Source organism: Somniosus microcephalus, chromosome 3 (assembly GCF_052327205.1).
Source record: "Somniosus microcephalus isolate GS21.2 chromosome 3, FLI_Smic_1.0, whole genome shotgun sequence".
In the NCBI taxonomy this organism is placed as follows: domain Eukaryota; kingdom Metazoa; phylum Chordata; class Chondrichthyes; order Squaliformes; family Somniosidae; genus Somniosus; species Somniosus microcephalus.
In genome coordinates, this window is record NC_140989.1 from 148,722,066 (window position 1) to 148,741,959 (window position 19,894).

Genomic DNA, 19,894 nt, shown 5'->3' on the forward strand with positions numbered 1-19,894 from the left:
TATAAGTACATAACATCAGAATTATTGACATTCATCTCTGTAAAAATGTAAATATATTCATAATGGATGATTGTTTTATTTTAACAAGTAGTGTTCACATAGCTCCTACTTCGATTAGTTGAAAAATTGTGACAACTGTGGGGCACGATAGCTTTAACTATTGCCATATAAAGTCATGGATATTTTAGGGGGTAGGTGTGAAATTCCTTCAGTTAACTCCAGTGAAAAAGGAAGTATGATGGGAAGAACTTCACCCCTTCATGTTCTAAGGACTGGCTGTAGTATACTGGTGATGAGAGGCTAGGTAAGGTAATTTAACGAGTTTCCTTCCTCCACCCCCCCGGTTTTAATTCAAAATGACGTCCTTTGTATCTGCAAAGCTGTGTTTTTTTTCTTTTTGTCAGATGTCCAGGAAATATTTTGGCAAGAATTCCACTGAATTTTTCCTTAGTATTTTATCCAGTGTACTCTAATCTGTAATGGTGTAGAGCTATTGCCACTATGTTGTGTGGATTGTATGCCTGTTCCAATGTGTTGTGTTTAGGTGTTATGAAGTGTCCCAGTGTAATTATTCACATGTAGCATGTTATGTCTTCATAGGTATTGTTAACAAACCTGTGACATTGTGTGTATTAGAAACTGTTTAATATCTAATGCATCAAGACAATTTAGTCTTTGTGGTGTTGTTTTGTCAGATTTGCAGAACTATGAAGACAAATGCTTCTGAAAATAAAGCAGTTGGTCTGTTACTGAAACACAAGAAAACTAATTCCTCCATTAAAATAAAATATCCTATTATCAAAGTTTTGTGTTTCTTGACTTTTTTCCTGTACCTCTAGTGTACTGCTGGGCTCCATCCTTGGTCCCCACCTCTACCTCATTTACATGCTACCCCCTCAGTATTATCATCTGAAAGCATGGGGACAGCTTCCACCTGTTAGCTGGTAACACCGAGCATTACCTCTTCACCACCTCCATCGATCCCAGGTCTTTTGCTACACTGTTCCACTGCCTATCCAACTTTAAGATGTGCATGAACCAAAATTTCCTCTCACGTAATGTCTGCAAACTGCACATCCTCTTCAGTTCCTGCCAGCAAATAAATGCCTCTGACTTTGATTCCATCAAACTGCCTGGCTACCATCTCCGGCTTAGTCCAGAGGTGCAAAATACTGGCATACTGCTTGATTTCCAGCTAAGTTTCCTTCCTCACATCTATTCCATTAACAACACTGCTTTCTTGCACCTCTGAACGATCACCGGCCTGCACTCTAGCTGCCACCAAAACCATAATACATATTATTCCCTCATAGGCTTAACTTCTCAAATGCTCTCCTAACTGGCCTTTTCGCCTCAAATTTACAACTCATCAGAATGTCATGGCCTGTGTTCTCAAAGACCCACACTTCCATCACCCCAGCTGTGCCTAATTCCACTGGCTCCCCAGGCCCCAATGAATTAACCTTTAAGATCTTCATTTTCAAATCTCTTCACGGCCTTGCCCTACCTTACCTCAGTGATCTCTAGCTGCATGCTACCATACCCTCTGTTTCTGACACGTTTGTTCCGTGCTTCCTCCACTCTACCATCATTGCCGTTTTAAAGAATTCCCACTTTAAATCATTATGCCTTGTCATCCCTCTGATTTCAAAACCCTTCGACAAGCCCTCTTCAGTTACACAGTGTCAGCTGTGGCTCACTTGGTAGCACTCTCGCCTCTAAATCAGAAGGTTGTGGGTTCAAATCCCACTCGAGACTTGAGCACAAAAATCTAGGCTGACACTCCAATGGAGTGCTGCACTATTGGAGGTGCTGTAGGAATTGACGAATTCCTAACCAATAACTGAGGTCGACTCTGGTGATCAATCAAACAGGTCTTTAATGTAAGACTAAAAGAGTTTAAACAGTTTGTTGAGATCGATACAGGAGAACAACGAAAACAGGTCTTAACAAGATGGAGATTCCACGAGGACTGCCTAGGCAGTCACGTGGTTTGCGACGTGACGTCATCGCGTTTGCCCGTGTTTTCCCGTGCTCTTAAAGGGGCCACGCCCCGTACATACAAACACAGTAATGTCTAACACAATGGTACAGGCTTAGGCTGGTGTTAGAACATTAAAGGGAATTATATACAGTTGCCCAGAGTCATTCAGTGGCTCCGCCACATGCGCCCCCCCAGAATTCGCTTTAATGGACAAAGTCAAACGGTGAGGGGGTCTGATGAGCCTATCAGAACGGCTCCTGTACTCCTGAGGCGGCGGTTGCACTTGGTCTGCTGTAACGGCGATGGGTGGCCGACCACGTCTCGGCGGTTCTGCTGTCTCGACGGGGCGGTTGAGGTCCAGATGTGCCGGCTTTAAGCGACCGACCGAAATGTGGGCCGGTTTACCACCGCCCTCTACCGTGAAGGTTTTGTCCCCTGGTCCAACACGTGGAAGGGACCAGTATATGGGGCCTTGAGTGGATCCCTATGAGCATCATGGCAGATAAAGACGTACTCAGCCTTGCGAAGCTCCGGGGGAACGTGCGAACCCTGTAGCCCGTGGTGCGAAGTGGGCACCGGTGCAAAAAATCTGGCCGCCTCCTGGTGACTATTAAGCTGATCAGACGTGGACCATGGCTTCGTCGATTCCGGCAGGAAATCCCCTGGGACTCGCAGCGGCTGACCGTACACCAGCTCCGCTGCTGAGGAGCGAAGGTCTTCTTTGGGGGCCGTGCGAAGGCCCAACAGGACCCACGGTAGCTTGTCTGCCCATCCAGTGTCCTGGAGGCTGGCCCTCAGGGCGGCTTTCAGTGATCGGTGGAAGCGTTCACAGAAGCCATTCGCCTGTGGGTGGTAGGCTGTGGTGCGGTGTAATTTGACACCGAGTCCTTGGGCCAGTGCATTCCAGAGTTCAGAGGAAAACTGTGGTCCTCTGTCGGAAGAAATATCTGCGGGCACTCCGGCGACCCAGGTGGAAATGAACGCCCTGGCCACATCTGCCGAAGTAGTGGATGACAGGGGAACCGCCTCCGGCCATCTGGTGGTGCGGTCAACCATGGTCAGGATGTGTGAAAAACCATGGGAGGGTGGGAGTGGTCCTACCAGGTCCACATTGACATGGTCAAAACGCTGCTCCGGAACTGAGAAGGTGGCCAACTGAGCTTTGATGTGGCGCTGTACTTTGGCCTTTTGGCAGACCACACAGGTGTTGGCCCAGTCGCGGACATCCTTGTGCATGCCATGCCATACAAATTTTGCTGACATCAGCTTCTGAGAGGCCTTCATTCCTGGGTGTGACAACCCATGTATGGCGTCGAACAATTTACGGCGCCAGACGACCGGGCGAGGGTCCCATACCGAGACGTCACACAGCAGCGTGGTACCTGCCGAATGGAACTTGACGTCGGCCAACCGGAGGTCAGTGATGGTCGTTCTGCAGGCTTGGACTTCTGGGTCTGAGGCTTGGTCCGCTACCATGAGGGCGTAATCGATGCCCAAATGGACCATATTGACGGTCGCGCGGAAGAGGCAGCCTGCCACCAGGTTGTCCTTACCGGCCACGTGCTGTATATCCGTGGTGGATTCGGATATGTAGGTCAGTTGATGTTGCTGTCGGGATGACCACGGTTCGGCGGTCATGGCCATGGCAAAAGTTAGTGGCTTATGGTCCACAAATGCGGTGAAAGGACGTCCTTCCAGGAGGAAACAAAAATGGCGGATAGCCAGAAAAAGGGCGAGCAACTCCCGGTCGAACGTGCTATACGCTCTCTCGGTCCGCCGTAGCTGACGGCTGAAGAATGCCAACGGCTGCCGCGTCCCGTTCACCCACTGCTCTTGCACGGCGCCGATTGCGTAGTCTGACGCGTCGGTGGTGAGGGCGATGGTGGCTCCTGGCAGCGGGTGCGCCAGCATGGTTGCGTTGGCTAAGGCGCTTTTGGTGTCGGCGAACGCTCGGGCCATGTCCTCTGTCCAGTCCACCGGGTTCTTGCCAGTCTTGCCCTTGAGGGCCTCGTACAGGGGCTGCATGAGTAGTGCTGCCTTAGGCACGAAACGGTGGTAAAAGTTTACCATGCCTAGGAATTCCTGCAGGGCCTTAATCTTTTGCGGGCGTGGGAAAGATATCACCGCCTCTACCTTCGCTTGTAAAGGAACTGCTCCCTCTGCGGTGATGCGATGTCCCAGGAAATCAATTTGGCGCAGGCCAAACTGACACTTGGCCGGGTTGATAATCAGGCCGTGTTGGCGGAGGCGTCGAAAAAGGGTGCGTAGGTGACAGATATGGTCTTCCTTCGTGGGACTGGCAATTAGGATATCGTCCAGGTAGATGAAGAGGAACTTGAGGTCCCGCAGCACGGAGTCCATCAGGCGTTGGAAAGCCTGGGCAGCGTTCTTTAACCCAAATGGCATTCGCAGAAACTTGAAGAGGCCGAATGGGGTGATGTCTGCGGTCTTCTGTACGTCCTGAGGGTGCACTGGGACCTGGTGGTAGCCCCGTACGAGGTCGACTTTCGAGAAGACGGTGCTCCCTGCCAAATGGGCAGAGAAATCTTGGATGTGGGGGATCGGGTACCGACCAGGAGTGGTGGCGTCATTTAGGCATCGATAGTCGCCGCCTGCCGCCAGGCTTCGGGACGAAATGGAGGGGTGAAGACCAGGGACTATTCGACCGGTGAATAATCCCTAACCGTTCCATGGTCGCGAACTCCGCCTTTGCGACCGCCAGCTTGCTAGGTTCCAGGCGCCGGGCCCGCGCGTAGACCGGGGGGCCGTTGGTGGAGATGTGGTGTTCCACAACATGTTTCGTGGCTGTGGAGGAGAACATGGGTTTTGAGAGGTCGGGAAATTCGGCGAGCAAACAAGCGAACTCATCTGGAGTCGGGAAAGCACAGGCGACAGTGCGCGACGTAGTGTTACTGCGGTAACAAGGGATAGAATTGAAAGTTGTCGCGTTGATCAACCGGCGGTTCTTCACGTCGACCAGGAGGCTGTTGGCGCACAGGAAATCCGCACCAAGAATGGGTTGAGAAACCTTGGCCATCACAAACTCCCAGTGAAAACGTTGCCCCCCCGAAGCACACCCCCACTCGCCGTCTGCTGAAGGTCCGAATTGCTCCGCCATTGGCCGGTTTGAGGGCGAGGCCATGATTCCCTGCCTGCACATCGAGGGTGGACGCGGGTAAAATGCTGCACTGCGCTCCGGTGTCGCACAGAAAACGACAACCGGAGAGCGTATCGGTGATGAAAAGCAACTTGCCCGCGTTGCCGATCGCCATGGCGGCCGCAGGGCGCCCGTTAGACCCGTTCCTCAGTGGTCGCAGTTGTTTTTTGGGGGGAAAGCTGCAGGGAGGGCAGCAACGTCTCGCCTTTGTGCCGAACTGCGCGTGGTAGAAACACAGCCCCGCAGGCTGACGAGCTGGGACGGCGTCTGTGGGGGATGGGCGCCTCGTGGCGGTGCAGTACTGCTGCGTTACCGCAAAAATTTTGTCCGCTTCTGCCGCGCAGTCTTCCACCTCGGATCTGGCCAGGGCAGCTTGCACCTGCTCAGGTAGCTGGCTGAGGAATAGTTCACGGAATAGGAAGCATTTGGGTTCTGAGCCCAGGAGTGTGAGCATTTGGCTCATCAACTCCAAAGGCTTGGAGTCCCTGAGCCCGGGCATAGCGAGCAATCTCCGGGTGCGCTCCGATTAGTGAGGCCAAAAACTTGCAGCAACTGCGCCTTGAGGGTTTCATACTTGCGCTCCGTTGCCACGAGGCGGTAGAGCTGTCGAGAGTGGAGACCACAAAGAGATATTTGGTCTGATCCGCAACAATGTCCCTCAGGGCGAACTGGGCCTCGACCTGAATGAACCACGAGGTCGCTTGCTGCTCCCAGAACTGCAGTAGCTTCAGCGAAACGGCGTTGGCCTCCATGCTGTGTTCTTTTCACAAAAAACGGGGTCACCAATGTAGGAATTGTCAAATTCCTAACCAATAACTGAGGTCGATTCTGGAGATCAATCAAACAGGTCTTTAATGTAAGACTAAACGAGTTCAGTTTGTTGAGATCGATACAGGAGAACCACGAAAACAGGTCTTAACAAGATGGAGATTCCATGAGGACTGCCTAGGCAGTCACGTGGTTTGCGACGTGACGTCATCGCGTTTGCCCGCGCTCTTAAAGGGGCCACGCCCCGTACATACAAACACTATATACAAACACAGTAATGTCTAACACAATGGTACAGGCTTAGGCTGGTGTTAGAACATCGTTAAAGGGAATTATATACAGTTGCCCAGAGTCATTCAGTGGCTCCGCCACTGTGCTCTCTTTAGGATGAGACGTTAAACTGAGGTTCCGTCTGCTCTTTCAGCTGGACGTAAAAGATCCCATGGCACAATTTTGAAGAGCAGGGAGGTTATCCCTGGTGATCTGGCCAATATTTATCCCTCAATCAGAATCACTTTAAAAAAAACATTATCTGGTCATTATCAGTGTTGTTTGTGGGACCTTGCTGTGCGCAGATTGGCTACAACAGTGACTACACTTGAAAAGTAATTCATTGGCTGCTTTGGGATGTCCTGAGGTTGTGAAAGGCGCTTGTCTTTTTATACTTTTGTCTCCATCCACTAAACTCCTTTCTTCTTTTTCCATTGTCCTTACTCTGTATCCACTCTTCCTGTACTTTGTAAAGTGCATTGAGATGTCTTTCTGTAAATGGGAAGTACTACAGGAATATTACTTTAAACAAACTTCAAAACTTGCACTATTCATGAATATATACCAAAGGTCAGAAACAGGTGTTGGCGTATTGGTGCAATAGATTTGAGTTCCCATCCCAACCTGAATGTCTAAGCTTTGCCACAGAAGAACGAGAGGAAAAGTACATGCTGTCCACTTTGTAGCTACCATCAATACTATGGGATACAAAAATAACAGTTGAATGCAGTACAGACCCAATTTTTTCAGGTTTTTTTTAATGCAGGGGAAGAAACTTAGAGATGTAAACTAAACAAGGAACTTCATTTGTTTTTCTATCAGCATAACATGATTTGGTTATAAAGTGCAGGCTAAATGCACCAAGCAAATACACTTTTAAGAACACCATCCTTTTCCCAGTTTAGTTCTGGATCTCCCACATAGACTGAAGGAAACCTCTCTACTGCATACCCAGGAGTTCCAAATCATGATGCAGACTTTTTCAGATATACATTGGGACACTGTCATTGCCTCCACCCAGAGTCAAAATCGTGGGTCTTGCTCTGCTTTTGTATGTGAGTGGGGTGTCTTCGTCCTCCGCTCGTTCCATGTTTATGCCTCTTCACATGGCAAAGTTGTGGAACATACAGCAGACTACGAGATCTTGAAGAAGCTGGTGGGCCTGTGTTGTGAGACCTGATCTGTCCAGGTTTCTGACCTGCTGCTGCAAGTGCCTGTTGATGATTTTGGTAGCAGCACGGGCCCCATTGTATCTGCATTCTGCTGCTGTTTGGCTGTCTCAGAGTCGTCAGGAACTAGGGTTGACTATGATACCCTAGGAACACCCTTGCATTCCTTTTTTCGCTGTAAAATATTTCTGGAATGATATATAAAATGATGTATTGCTACAGTTGTACAGGGCTTTGGTGAAACCGCACCTTGAGTACTGTGTGCAGTTTTGGTCGCCTTACCTGAGGAAGGACGTTCTTGCCATGGAAGGAGTGCAGCGAAGATTCACCAGGCTGATACCTGGGATGGCAGGAATGATGTATGAGGAGAGATTGTGTCGATTGGGCTTATACTCATTGGAGTTTAGAAGATTGAGAGGGGATCTCATCGAAACTTATAAAATTCTGTCAGGCCTGGACAGACTAGATGCAGGAAGGATGTTTATGATGGCCGGGGTGTCTAGAACCAGGGGTCATAGTCTAAGGATAAGGGGTAAGCCATTTAGGACTGAAATGAGGAGGAATTTCTTCACCCAGAGAGTGATGAACCTGTGGAATTCTCTGCCACAGAGGGCGGTGGAGGCCAGTTCATTAAATATATTCAAAAAAGAGTTGGATATATTTCTTAAGGCTAAAGGGATCAAGGGATATGGGGAGAAGGCAGGGACAGGGTACTGAATTTGGATTTTCAGCCATGATCTCATTGAATGGCCTACTCCTGCTCCCATCTTCTATGTTTCTATGAAAGGGTCATGACTGCTGCTTGGGAAGCACTATCCCTGCAAGATCTTATTTTGATGGCCACAGGTGACTTGCACTTTGATGGAATGAAAGATCCTTGTGATTCAGAAAGGCCATAGAATTGTACGTATAGCCCTGTAAGGGACACATGGGTGGGTGCTAGCAATGATGATCTGGAGTTTGGGTAAATTCTGTCATCTGAAAAAAAAGGTACATTTTGCTACCAATTGTTCATGGGGAAAAATCAGAAGTTTGTTTTCTGCATCAGCCATCTGCTTGCTCCATCTGTGAACTGCAGATTGATTAATGATGTTGGCATCCCCTGTGATGGTTTGGAATAAGCTAGATGCATAAAAGTTCAGAGCTAAGGTGACCTTTGCAACTACTGGGCCATCGCTGTAGTGAAGGTCGACAAGAAGTCAGATTCTGGGAGACGACACAACTCCCACTTGCTCTCAAGTGAATTGGAGCCTATGAAGTCAGCTTTATTCCAACATTCCAAAGTGTGCCTCTGCCTGTAGATACAGCTTTCTGGTTAAGGGCGAGCGTGGACAGTCCATCACCCTCTTTTCATTCTCTCCTTTCTCCAATTCAGAAAAAAAAAGTGGACTGCCCTTTGGAATTACCTTTTTCAAATTGCAGCTTCTAAAAATGTGGTAGCCAAAACCCTTGGGCAAAAACCACTAAAAAAAAAATAACTTGATTAAAGTTATAAAAAAGAACACCTAGCACAAAACTAAATGACACTTTCAGATAGTCCTCGTCAGCCCAGAAGGTGCCTGTAGCCATCACCAGTTTTCCATGGGTGAACACAGCACACAGTTGGTTAAGGGAAGAATATTCGCCAGGGCAACAAAAGAACCTCCTGCTCTTCTTCAAATAGTGCTACAGGATATTTAACATTCACTTAAATAGGCAGATGGATCCTTGGACCATCTCATCTGAAAGATGGCAAAGATCTGAGAGCAAGCCTTCTGTTCATTCTCTCCACAGGATAAGCTACCTGCTACAGAGTGATTACAGGAAAGGGAAAATAGTAAAATACTTGTTTTAAAAAAAAATTCTGAATCATTACTTTCCTGAAAAGTGCAAATTAGATATTCAGAAAGATTTTTTGTTATTTATATTAAAAATTGTAAATGCAAGTACAAGCACAATTGCGATTTTGCTACCAATAGCAAACAAAGGAAATCTACATGTTCTCCCTGTGAGCGTCTACGCCATAACTTCGACATTTTTTTTCCTGATATGTGCTCCTGCAGGCAAGGCTCCCAGCTGGTTTGTGCATTTGTAAAAACAGTTCTCATTTGCTCTAAATGATACATTTTCAAGTAGTTATTTGTATTCTTTTGAATCATAATGACTATACAAAGTCTGAAATGTCAAAAATAATGTTTATCATACTAACAAATGAGTCTTGGTTTTAAAATGTTAAGTATTTCCAAAGATGTTTAATACTGGGAGCAACCGGTTTTACTATCTTAAAAAAACCCACAATTTTAATAGAATTTAAAAGATCATTTAAAAAATGAAACTATTTTTATTTATTCCCCAGGTCTAGAGGTAGGAATTGTACAGTGAATCTCCAATTCTGGAAATGTTATAAAAAAACAATATGGATAGGATTCTTGGGAAATTGTGGAAGAATGTGGCAGGTATTTTCTCTAGTTTCTTGTGATGAAATTGTGGATATGTATTACTATATATCTGCTGCTCATTCAGGTTGCATTAAAATTGTTTTATTGCCTTCCCCCTTCAAGCTGTCCCCTTCCCCTCAATTCATACTGCCACTCTTCCTTTCCATCCCCTCCTCTCAATTCATGCCTGCACTCTTCCCATTCCATTCCTTTCCTCCCCTCCAGTTCACAGATTCAACTTTCCCTCGACTCATCATTCACCCGAGGCCTGTGCTACGCTGGCGGGGGGGGGGGGGGGGGGGGGGTGGGGAGGTGATGGGGAATTAAACATTGCTACACATGATGATTGAGAATTCCTGATCTTGTGAGTTTTGTAATAGGAATTTTTGCCCATAGCATGCATAGAATGGTTACAGCGCAGGAGGCCATTCAGCCCGTACTGGCTCTCTGCAAGAGCACTTCAGCTAGTCCCACTCCCCCGCCCTTTCACCATAGCACTGCAATTTCTTTTCCTTCAGGTACTTATCCAATTCCCTTTTGAAAGCCGTGATTGAGTCTGCCTCCACCACCCTTTCAGGCAGTGCATTCCAGATCCTAACCACTCGCTGCGTGAAAAAGTTTTTCCTCATGTCGCCTTTGGTTCTTCTGCCAATCACCTTAAATCTGTGTCCTCTGGTTCTCGACCCTTCTGCCAATGGGAACAGTTTCTCTCTATCTACTCTGTCTAGACCCCTAATGATTTTGATCACCTCCATCAAATCTCCTCTCAACCTTCTCTGCTCTAAGGAGAACAACCTCAGCTTCTCTAGTCTATCCACGTAACTGAAGTCCCTCATTCCTGGAATCATGCTTGTAAATCTTTTCTGCATCCTCTCCAAGACCTTCACATCCTTCCTAAAGTGCGGTGCCCAGAATTGGACACAATACTCCAGTTGAGGCCGAACCAGTGTTTAATAAAGGTTCACCATAACTTCCTTGCTTCTGCACTCTACGCCTCTATTCATGAACCCCAGGATCCCGTAAGCTTTTTTAACCGCTTTCTCAACCTGTCCTGCCACCTTCAACGATTTGTGCACATATACCCCCAGGTCTCTCTGTTCATGCACCCCCATTAGAATTGTAACCTTTAGTTTACATTTACTCTCCTCGTTCTTCCTACCAAAATGTATCACTTCGCACTTTTCGGCTTTAAATTTCACCTGCCACGTGTCCACTCATTCCATCAGCCTGTCCATGTCCTCTTGAAGTCTCTCACTACCCTCCTCACTGTTCACTATACTTCCAAGTTTTGTGTCATCTGCAAATTTTGAAATTATGCCCTGTACACCCAAGTCCAAGTCATTAATATACATCAAGAAAAGCAGTGGTCCTAGTACCGACCCCTGGGGAACACCACTGTGTACCTTCCTCCAGTCCGATAAACAACCGTTCACCACTACTCTCTGTTTCCTGTCACTTAGCCAATTTCATATCCATGCTGCCACTGTCCCTTTTATTCCATGGGCTTCAACTTTGCTGGCAAGCCATTATGTGGATCTTTATGAAACGCCTTTTGGAAGTCCATGTACACCACGTCAACTGCACTTCCCTCATCAACCCTCTCTGTTACCTCATTAAAAAACTCAATCAATGCAACAGCATTCAATTGGCCAGAGTCGCTGCAGCATCAGTTAGGAATGGAAGTAAAGGGCAAGTTGATGAGTGGGGCAAGATGTTTTTTTTGCAGGGCTTCATGCTAAAACTGCAGCTGCAAGTTCCAGTGATCCTGGCTAGGGCACATTACAAAACAAACCCACTGCATTTCTTTCTATTGCACCCAGCAACAACCATCACCAGAATTTATCACTTTACTGCACATCAGCCGTCGACCACTTATCTCGAGTAGCAGCAATCAATGTCTGGGATTTATTTATACAAATAAATGTGTTATGGCACTTTACTGGCTGCACTACATTTGCTTTCTATGATTTTTGATAGTGGCAATGTATTTATATTTAACAACTTTAAACAGTAATAGACAGTTGAAATTACCAACATTTAAGCCAATGTGAATACAGAAGCCAAAACAATTTCACGCATGGGATGAAAGATGAAAACAAAGCACATTTTTTTGATTTCATGCCAATATCCAGTGTCTTGATTCTGTAAATCCACATTCAACTCAATAGCTATAAATTTAATTTTACTCATGTATCTGATCACTGTTGACTGCTGTTAGCAAATTGGGCAGATGATTGTACACTAGAAAACGATAGTGAAGAAAATCATACAAAAGACCTTGAAAAGCAAGTAAGGCCTATTCAACTGAACATCAATGCTGCAATAATAATTGAAAATTTTGTTTCCACTTGGACTAGATCAAGGTATCACGATATTTTTGGGGTGGCGGTGTGAGCGGGAATTCTGCAGTTTGAAGTTTTTTCTGGAGCAAGTTGCAGCACCCGTAATAAGTGGTCGATTGCTGATGTAAAGTGCTAATATCAAGTATCTTACTAGCAAAGCTAAACATATCTACTGTAACTTGGGATTGTGAGATAGTTTTATGTGTACTGCACATTTTGCTAAACTTTGGCAAAACCAGAATTCCCTACCCTATGAATTTTAGTAAACATTTATATTAAGCAATCAACACATCTTTTACCTTGTATTTTCAAACTTAACATTATTTCCCATCTTGCCAGGAAGGGGTGGAAATCCACAGTACTACAGATTGCTTACTTGATTTAAAGAAGTAACTAAACTTCATTTCATTGTACACTGCAGCAAAGCTGTTTGTCATGAATAAAATAGAAAATTGAGAATGTGATACTGAACTGTGGATTTTAGCTACAAGACTGCTCTACCAATGAGAAACTACTGAAGTCTGGGCGATTAAATTAGGTGAAGAAAAATGTTATTTAATAGAGCTAAAAATGACTAGAAGCACTGAAAAGCCACTCACATCTGCCCATATATATCACAGAGAAAACACAAAGTACAAATGTGCTTTTGCTTTTAATCTACTTCAAAAGAGAAATTATTTTCTTTCCTCTCTAGGGGTTTAAATTCCTCCGAGCAGTTTAAATTCCTCTTGCACTATTTTAACAGTTGTTAACCATTTATTGTAAATGGATTAATGACCACATTAAAATAGCACAGGCAACAATTTAATACATATGCATTAATCAGTATTCTAAAAATAATTAAATTAAATCCAAACAAGCAACACCACTGTTAGCTAGGAAAGCCGGTAGATGCCTACTTCTAGACCTCTGCCAATACTAACCCGAGTGACTTATTCAGTCATTTCCCATCTCTCTCTGCCCTCATGCAGCATTGCCAAGATGTGAAATTCACAGAGGGGCATCATGTGTACAAACTTCTGCAGGTGCAGTTTAAATCTGGATGTTAGCAATAATCCACACTTCACTAAAACGATGTGTAATTACTAGGCTTATCAGTAGCATAGAAATAATTAAAAACACACTTTGTATACTTGATATATCAGCTGAGCTCAATCTTACCTCTGGGTCAGAGATTGTGGGCTCAAGGCCACTTTAGGACTTGACCACACAATCTAGTCTGACACTTCCAACAACACAGCACCCCCTCAGTACTGTAGTAGAGTTGCTGTCTTTTGGATGAGCTGTTAAACGGTGGCCTTGCCTACCTGTATAGGTGGGCGTTAAAGATCCTATGACACTATTCTAAGAGCAGGGTGTTCTCCAGCTGTTCAGGTCAACATTCCTTGCTTAACCACCACTGCCAAAACAGATTAATTAGTCATTTATCTTATGTGCAGTTTGTGGGACCATGCTGTGCCGAATTGGTTACTACATTTGCCTACAAAGCAGTGACCCATTTCCAAAGTAATTTGTTGGTTGAGAAATAGTTTGGGATGTCTGGAGGACATGATACAAGAGCTATAAAATGCAATGTTCTTTCTTATATACAACTTTAAAAAAAAAAATTTTAATTACAAAATTCTAACAAAACATTAGCAAAAATGAAAGTGCACGGAAATGGCAGTAGCCTTTGACTTGGGTTGGAAATTAGCTGGGAGGTAGAATTCAGAGTGGTGATAGTATGTACTCTGGTAGGATGTTGTAAGTGGTGTTCCCCAGGAATCTCAACTTTTCACCATATTTATTAATGACTTGGATTAAGGAAGAGTTGTATATCCAAGTTTGCAGATGACACTAAGTTAGGAGAGACAGTAAGTAGTGCAGATGGGAGCAGGAAGTTGCAGAGGGTTATAGACAGATTAAGTGCGTGGGCAAAATTGTGGCAAATGGAGTTCAATAAAGTATCTGAAGGAAAAAAATTTGCAGGGCTACAGGGAAAGGGCAGGGGAGTGGGACTAGCTGAGAGTTGTCACAGGCTCGACGGGCTGAATGGACTTCTTCCAAGCTGTAACCTTTCTATGATTCTATAATGTGGGCAAATGTGAGGTCATCCACTTTGGACCCAAGAAAGATAATTCAGAGCATGGTGAGAAACTAGGAACTGCAGAGGAGCAGAGATATTTGGGAGTCCAAGTACACAAATCATTAAAAGGTAGGAGCCAGGTACAAAAAGCATTAAAAAGGATAATGGAATGTTGGCCTTTATCTCTAGGTGGCTGGAATACAAAATGAAGAATTATTTCAGTCAAATATTTCCCAGCTGGAGAACTGCATTCAGTTTTGGCTACCGCACCTCAGGAAGAATATATTGGCCTTGTAGAGGGTGCAGCGCAGGTTCACCAGAATGACACCAGGGCTAGAGTTAAATTATAAGGGCAGGTTGAATAAACTTGGTTTGTATTCCCTTGAGTATTGAAGATTGAGGGGTGATCTGATCGCAGTGTTTAAAATATTAAAAGGATAGAGTAGACAGAGAATCTATTTCCTCTGGTGGAGGAATCAAGAACAAGCGAACATAATAAAATTAAAGCTAGGCCATTCAGGAACAAAATCAGGAAGTTTTTCTTACACAAAGGATAGTAGAATAGTAGTAATTTTCTCTCTCTTCACCCTCCTCTCCACCAAAAGGCTGTGGATGCTGGGACAATTGAAGCTTTCAAGACTGAGATAGATAGATTTTTGTTAGGCAAGGGATATGGTGGGTAAATGGCGTTGAGGTGCAGTTCAGCCATGATCTAATTGAATGGATGAGCAGGCTTGAGGTGAACAGCCTATTCCTGTTCCTAAATGGATTTAAACTACCATGTGCTGGATTCACTGTTTTGATAAGACCCATTAATTTAAATGAAAAATTTGAGTCATAAAGCTTTAACAGGTTGTTCGAGTACAAGCGTAGAAAGAAAAATATAAAGGAAAACACAACATAAAAAGGTCTGTTGTACATTTATATCTTTACTACCTACATAGCACTTTCATAGGAAAATAAGAAATAAACATAGTACAGGAAACTTTGTGCTATCCGGCACCGACGGGACCAAGCTGTTGCCGTCCCATCAAAACTGCTGGACAAACCAGCGCTAATGTTGAAACATACGGAGATTTTGAGCTCCGTATCTGGCAACAAACCCTGTTGCTTAGCAACAGCTTCTAAACAGTCGGCCGTACCTTGCAAGCGTCTCTGTAGCTTAGCAACAGCTTCAGCGAGACCTTGCAGAGTCTGACTGGTGAAAAAAAAGCAACGAAAAGAAAAAAAACCTAACGAAACGGCTCCTGATTTTTGCCGGTGGCTCGAGCATTCCGGACAGTTAACCTCCGGATAAACCAAAGTTTCCTGTACTTGATGTTTTCTAAGATAAATAACAGTTGTTTGAAGCATTAGACTATCAATGCGAATGAATCATTAGAAATAATGACAATGTTTGAACTTGTTTCACTCAAAATAACCATTTAACATGATGAAAATACACGTTACACAATTGAGGCACGAAGATAAAATAAATAGGACATTTTTTGGAGAACCTTTCATGTTGAAAGTTTGACTATTGAGCTTTTAAATATCAAAAAAACCCTAATAAATTAACTACAGGGTAATGTTAGGCCTGTAATACAATCTGACTTTAATAGGTGCTTTACTTCTACATAAAACCACATCTCCTTATTTAGAACATGTGTAGCTTTTACTTTTCTGCAATAAATTCCTTTCCTTCATCTGTTTTCAGCAAAATTTTGCAGAAGAATATATGGGAATGGAGTAACAGAGGGTTGATGTCTGGTAGAGCAGCTATGCAAAATTGCATTTTAAGTCAGTTTGTTTTTATCTTGCCAGTTTTTTTGGTGGGGGGCATGGGAGTGTGGACAGACAGACAGACACAGGGAGGTCACATGACAGGATACAGCAGAAAAGGCTGGCATTTGGGGGAGAGATGGCCAGGCCTGTTTGGTAGCGCCAAAAACTACTGGAAGGTTTGCTCACCAGAGCTTTCCAAATAATCCCGATGAAGAAACAAATCATTGCTTCTTGGATCACACGATGTGTAGTAGAACATAAATTACCAGGCAAACACTAAGTAATTTGTTGCATGTAGAGCTTTTAAATTCTACTTTTAATAGACATTTCAACTGCTTTGCTTAAGAATTCAGTTAGTTTTTCAAATTGCTTGTTCATGTATCAGATCACAAAAAAGTTGCAAAATCTGAACACTTCATCCGTCAACTTAAAACAGGAGAAAAGTAACAATTTTACCAAGAATTAAGATACTGCTTTCAAATTCATTCAAACTGCAGCTCAAATGTGATGAGAAGGATACAAAGACACAGAAAACCTCTGTACACTTTTTGATGCACTAAAAATATACACCATCACCCTTTACAGATTTGCCTCAGGCTACACTTGTTATGGGAATCCAATAAACTAAGCAACATCAGTAGCATTGGAGGCATCAGAACTCCATTTGGGGAGGACAAATGTAAGAAGTCACACAACACCAGGTTATATATAGTCCAACAGCTTTATTTGAAATCACAAGCTTTCGGAGCGCTGCTCCTTCGTCAGGTGAAGTGGAGAAATGCATAAAGGCACAGCTTATATAGTGAGAGAATCATGTCAGATGTTTACAGGTAATGTTTCCAACTGCCATCATTCAGCCTCCGATCTTCGGGTAAGCATTCTCCAAGGCGGCCTTCGAGACACAGGACAACACAAACTCGTCGAGCTGAAACTGATAGCCAAGTTCCGCACCCATGAGGACGGCCTCAACCGAGATCTTGGGTTCATGTCACGCTACATGTAACCCCACCTGACGCAGGGTCATCCAGACTCGAGTCGACATTGGCTTGTTCTCTCTACACAGATGCGGCCGGACCTGCTGTGATTTCCAGCAAAAAAAATGTTTTTTGTCTGTTTTTTAGTTTTTCATACAGACCCCAGCATCTGCAATATTTGACCCCTTGTGACCCCACCTCATTGTTCTTTGATGTAATGTTTTCCTGACTGACCTGTTTGGACACCATTTATACCTTTGATTGCTGTCATAAATGGCAGTTGGAAACATTACCTGTAAACATGACATGATTCTCTGACTATATAAGCTGTGTCTTTATGCATTTCTCCACTTCACCTGACGAAGAAGCAGCGCTCCGAAAGCTTGTGATTTCAAATAAAGCTGTTGGACTATAACCTGGTGTTGTGTGACTTCTTACATTTGTCCACCCCAGTCCAACTCCGGCATCTCCACACCATTTGGGGAGGTTTCACCTGGTGCTTGCAGATGCTGGATATCTTTTTTTTTTAAAAGCTGCCGTTGGCAGTAGTTAGGTTCGTGTCCACTATCTTGGATCTGGACACAGGCAGGCTGAATTCTCAGGATGCTTGTGCAGGTCACTAGTGCATTTTTGTCATTCCTGGCCTGTATAGACCTTTCCCCATCATTACCAATTTGCAAATGCCACTTCGCACAATTATCCATTGTTGCTCAATCTGCTCCTGTGACAGAATGGAAATTGTTCTGTAACATAAATGGGGTATTTGTCTGAGAAACTTAGATTGAAACTTAATTTCTGCAGAGCAGAAATTCCTTTTATTTGCATGTGAAAGTGATACCCTTGTTTTCTCACATCTATTTTCTATGGAAGGCACTTTGCACAAGTTTACCCTCAAACTGGGAGAGGGGTAATCTGGGCCAAGAACTCTAAATTATTGCAATCATTGTTTCATAATCGACTAGTGGAAAATGTGTCTGTGGTGGGACAAGATAACATTACCAATCCCTGCCTCAAATTGAAACATTCACTATACTTTTTAAACAATGGTAGATTAGACCATCTACTATATAGATGGATGAACAGAACATCTAAAATGGGTCCTGACTCCAAAGAGAAAGAAAGAGGCTACGAGGTAGAGATATATATAAACACTGGTGCAGAAGGGGCAAAGGATAATAGAAACTTAAATTAGAAAACTAGTGAACAGAATACAGGTCAATGTTCAAAAATAATTGGGAATCAGGAATGAGTGGTACATGTGTGAATGCACAAAGCATTCAAACCAAAAGTGAAGAGTTAGAAACATTATTAACTATGGAGGGATGTGATATTAGAGCAATAACAGATGTAGCTTTGTTTGGGACAGGACTAAAACCGTAATATTTCTGGTTGTAACATTTTCTGGAGAGATGGCAATGTTCGGCAAGAAAGGATATGGCTTAAATTCACTGGGCAGAAATGTTAGCAAGTAGGCCTACGGATCAGCAGCAGGAAATCTTCAAAATCGAGATGGGTAGATAACATAATATTCTTATAGGAGGGCATTAAAAAATAAAGCACCAGGGATAAAGAGAGAGATTAAAACTAAAATGAAACTGAAAAGGGAGGCACATGATAAAATTAGGGCTAACAATACTAAAGGTGAAAAGGAGATTAGAAAGACTAAAAGAATACGAAAGAAAGGCTCGCAGATAATATAAAAGGAAATAGTAAGGGCTTTCATAAGCATATAAAAAGAAAAAATAGTTAAAGAGTATAGCTACTCAGGGATTAAGGAGGGACTCCAAGTGTGGAGGATGAAAGTTTGGCAGAGAGATTAAATAAATACAGGAAACTTTCGATTAACCGGCCCCTAAATAACCAGAATGCTCTATCCACCGGCAAAATTCAGGAGTCGGTTCAGGTAATTTTTTTACTCCATTTATTGCTCTGCAAGGGTGTAGCTGAAGCTGTTGCTAAGCTACAGAGACGCTTGGAACTTGCGGCCATTGTTCTGCACCTGTTGCTAAGCAACAGGGTTTGTTGCTTTATACGGAGCTCTCAGCTCTCTGTATCTTTTACTATAGCTCTCAGTTATCCGGATTTTTTGATGCACCAGCATCATGTCGGTGCCGGGTAAAAAAAAGTTTCCTGTAATTTATTTATTTTTCCTTTCCAAAATCTGGATTCTGATAATTTAAAATTAGTCCATGAGTTATGGGAATATTGGAAACAAATACAGCTGGATAATACTAGTTTACATTTGAATAGTCTGAATATTGGTCACTCCATTTACTGTACTCTGCAATGCTGGCAGATTATCACTCTGCATAACAGTTAGCTGTGAAGACCCTGTTGATATGGTGACAGGTGTTCCACTCTGTATTTGCCCAACCCCAGCTGCATGTGTTAACATGTTATTGATGTGACTAGTCATGACTAGGCATGCAGGCACAGAAATTGTAGTCACAATGCTTGTGCTAGGGGTCCCATTTTTTTCCAATGCATTGCTGTCAAGGACTAGCGCTTGTGTACTTGCTGCACCTAACTGTTCAACATTAGCCAAGGTATACAAGTGAGGCTGCACTGAATCGGTTGGGGCATGGAGTACAGCTAGCTCATTAAAAGTGGCTGCCATGGAGGCTGCTTGAGTTACCATAGTGATGGAAGGCAGACCAGCTGACCTCCAATCTGAAGTACCAGATGCGTTTTGTGCATGTGCACCGGAGATGTTTCCATGGAGCGTTACTGTATTTTGGTCACTGATTATTTCTGTACAAGATGCTGAGTCGTCTTGTGTTTCTGAAGGGGCAACTTGCTCACAATCAACAAATGCGTGGAGATCTGTTCTTCGAACATGGCCCTTTTTAGAGCCCTCATCCAAAGTGATAAGGAAGGATTGCCATGGTGCATTCTTGTTATGAACCTGTTAACAATTTTAATTTAAAAAAATCAAACATTTGTGACAGTTGTTAAAAGATGATTTAAAGAGTTTAGAACAGCAC

At 43.9% G+C, this 19,894-nt stretch overlaps 1 protein-coding gene across 5 annotated transcripts in view; it reads right to left on the reverse strand.

The window, feature by feature from the left end:
* Positions 1-5,603: 5,603 nt before the first annotated feature.
* LOC147121473 (GDNF-inducible zinc finger protein 1-like) overlaps positions 5,604-19,894 on the reverse strand; it is a 49,101-nt gene continuing 34,810 nt past the window's right edge. For 3 of the 5 annotated variants that reach the window (XM_085981740.1, XM_085981738.1, XM_085981739.1), the window contains one exon: positions 12,758-19,815. In XM_085981740.1, the coding sequence (XP_085837866.1) occupies positions 19,147-19,815 (669 nt within the window). In that variant the 3' untranslated portion in view covers positions 12,758-19,146. Of the gene's footprint in view, positions 5,970-12,757; positions 19,816-19,894 lie in introns of those variants that run through there. The other 2 variants (XM_085981742.1, XM_085981741.1) reach the window with 2 other exon arrangements.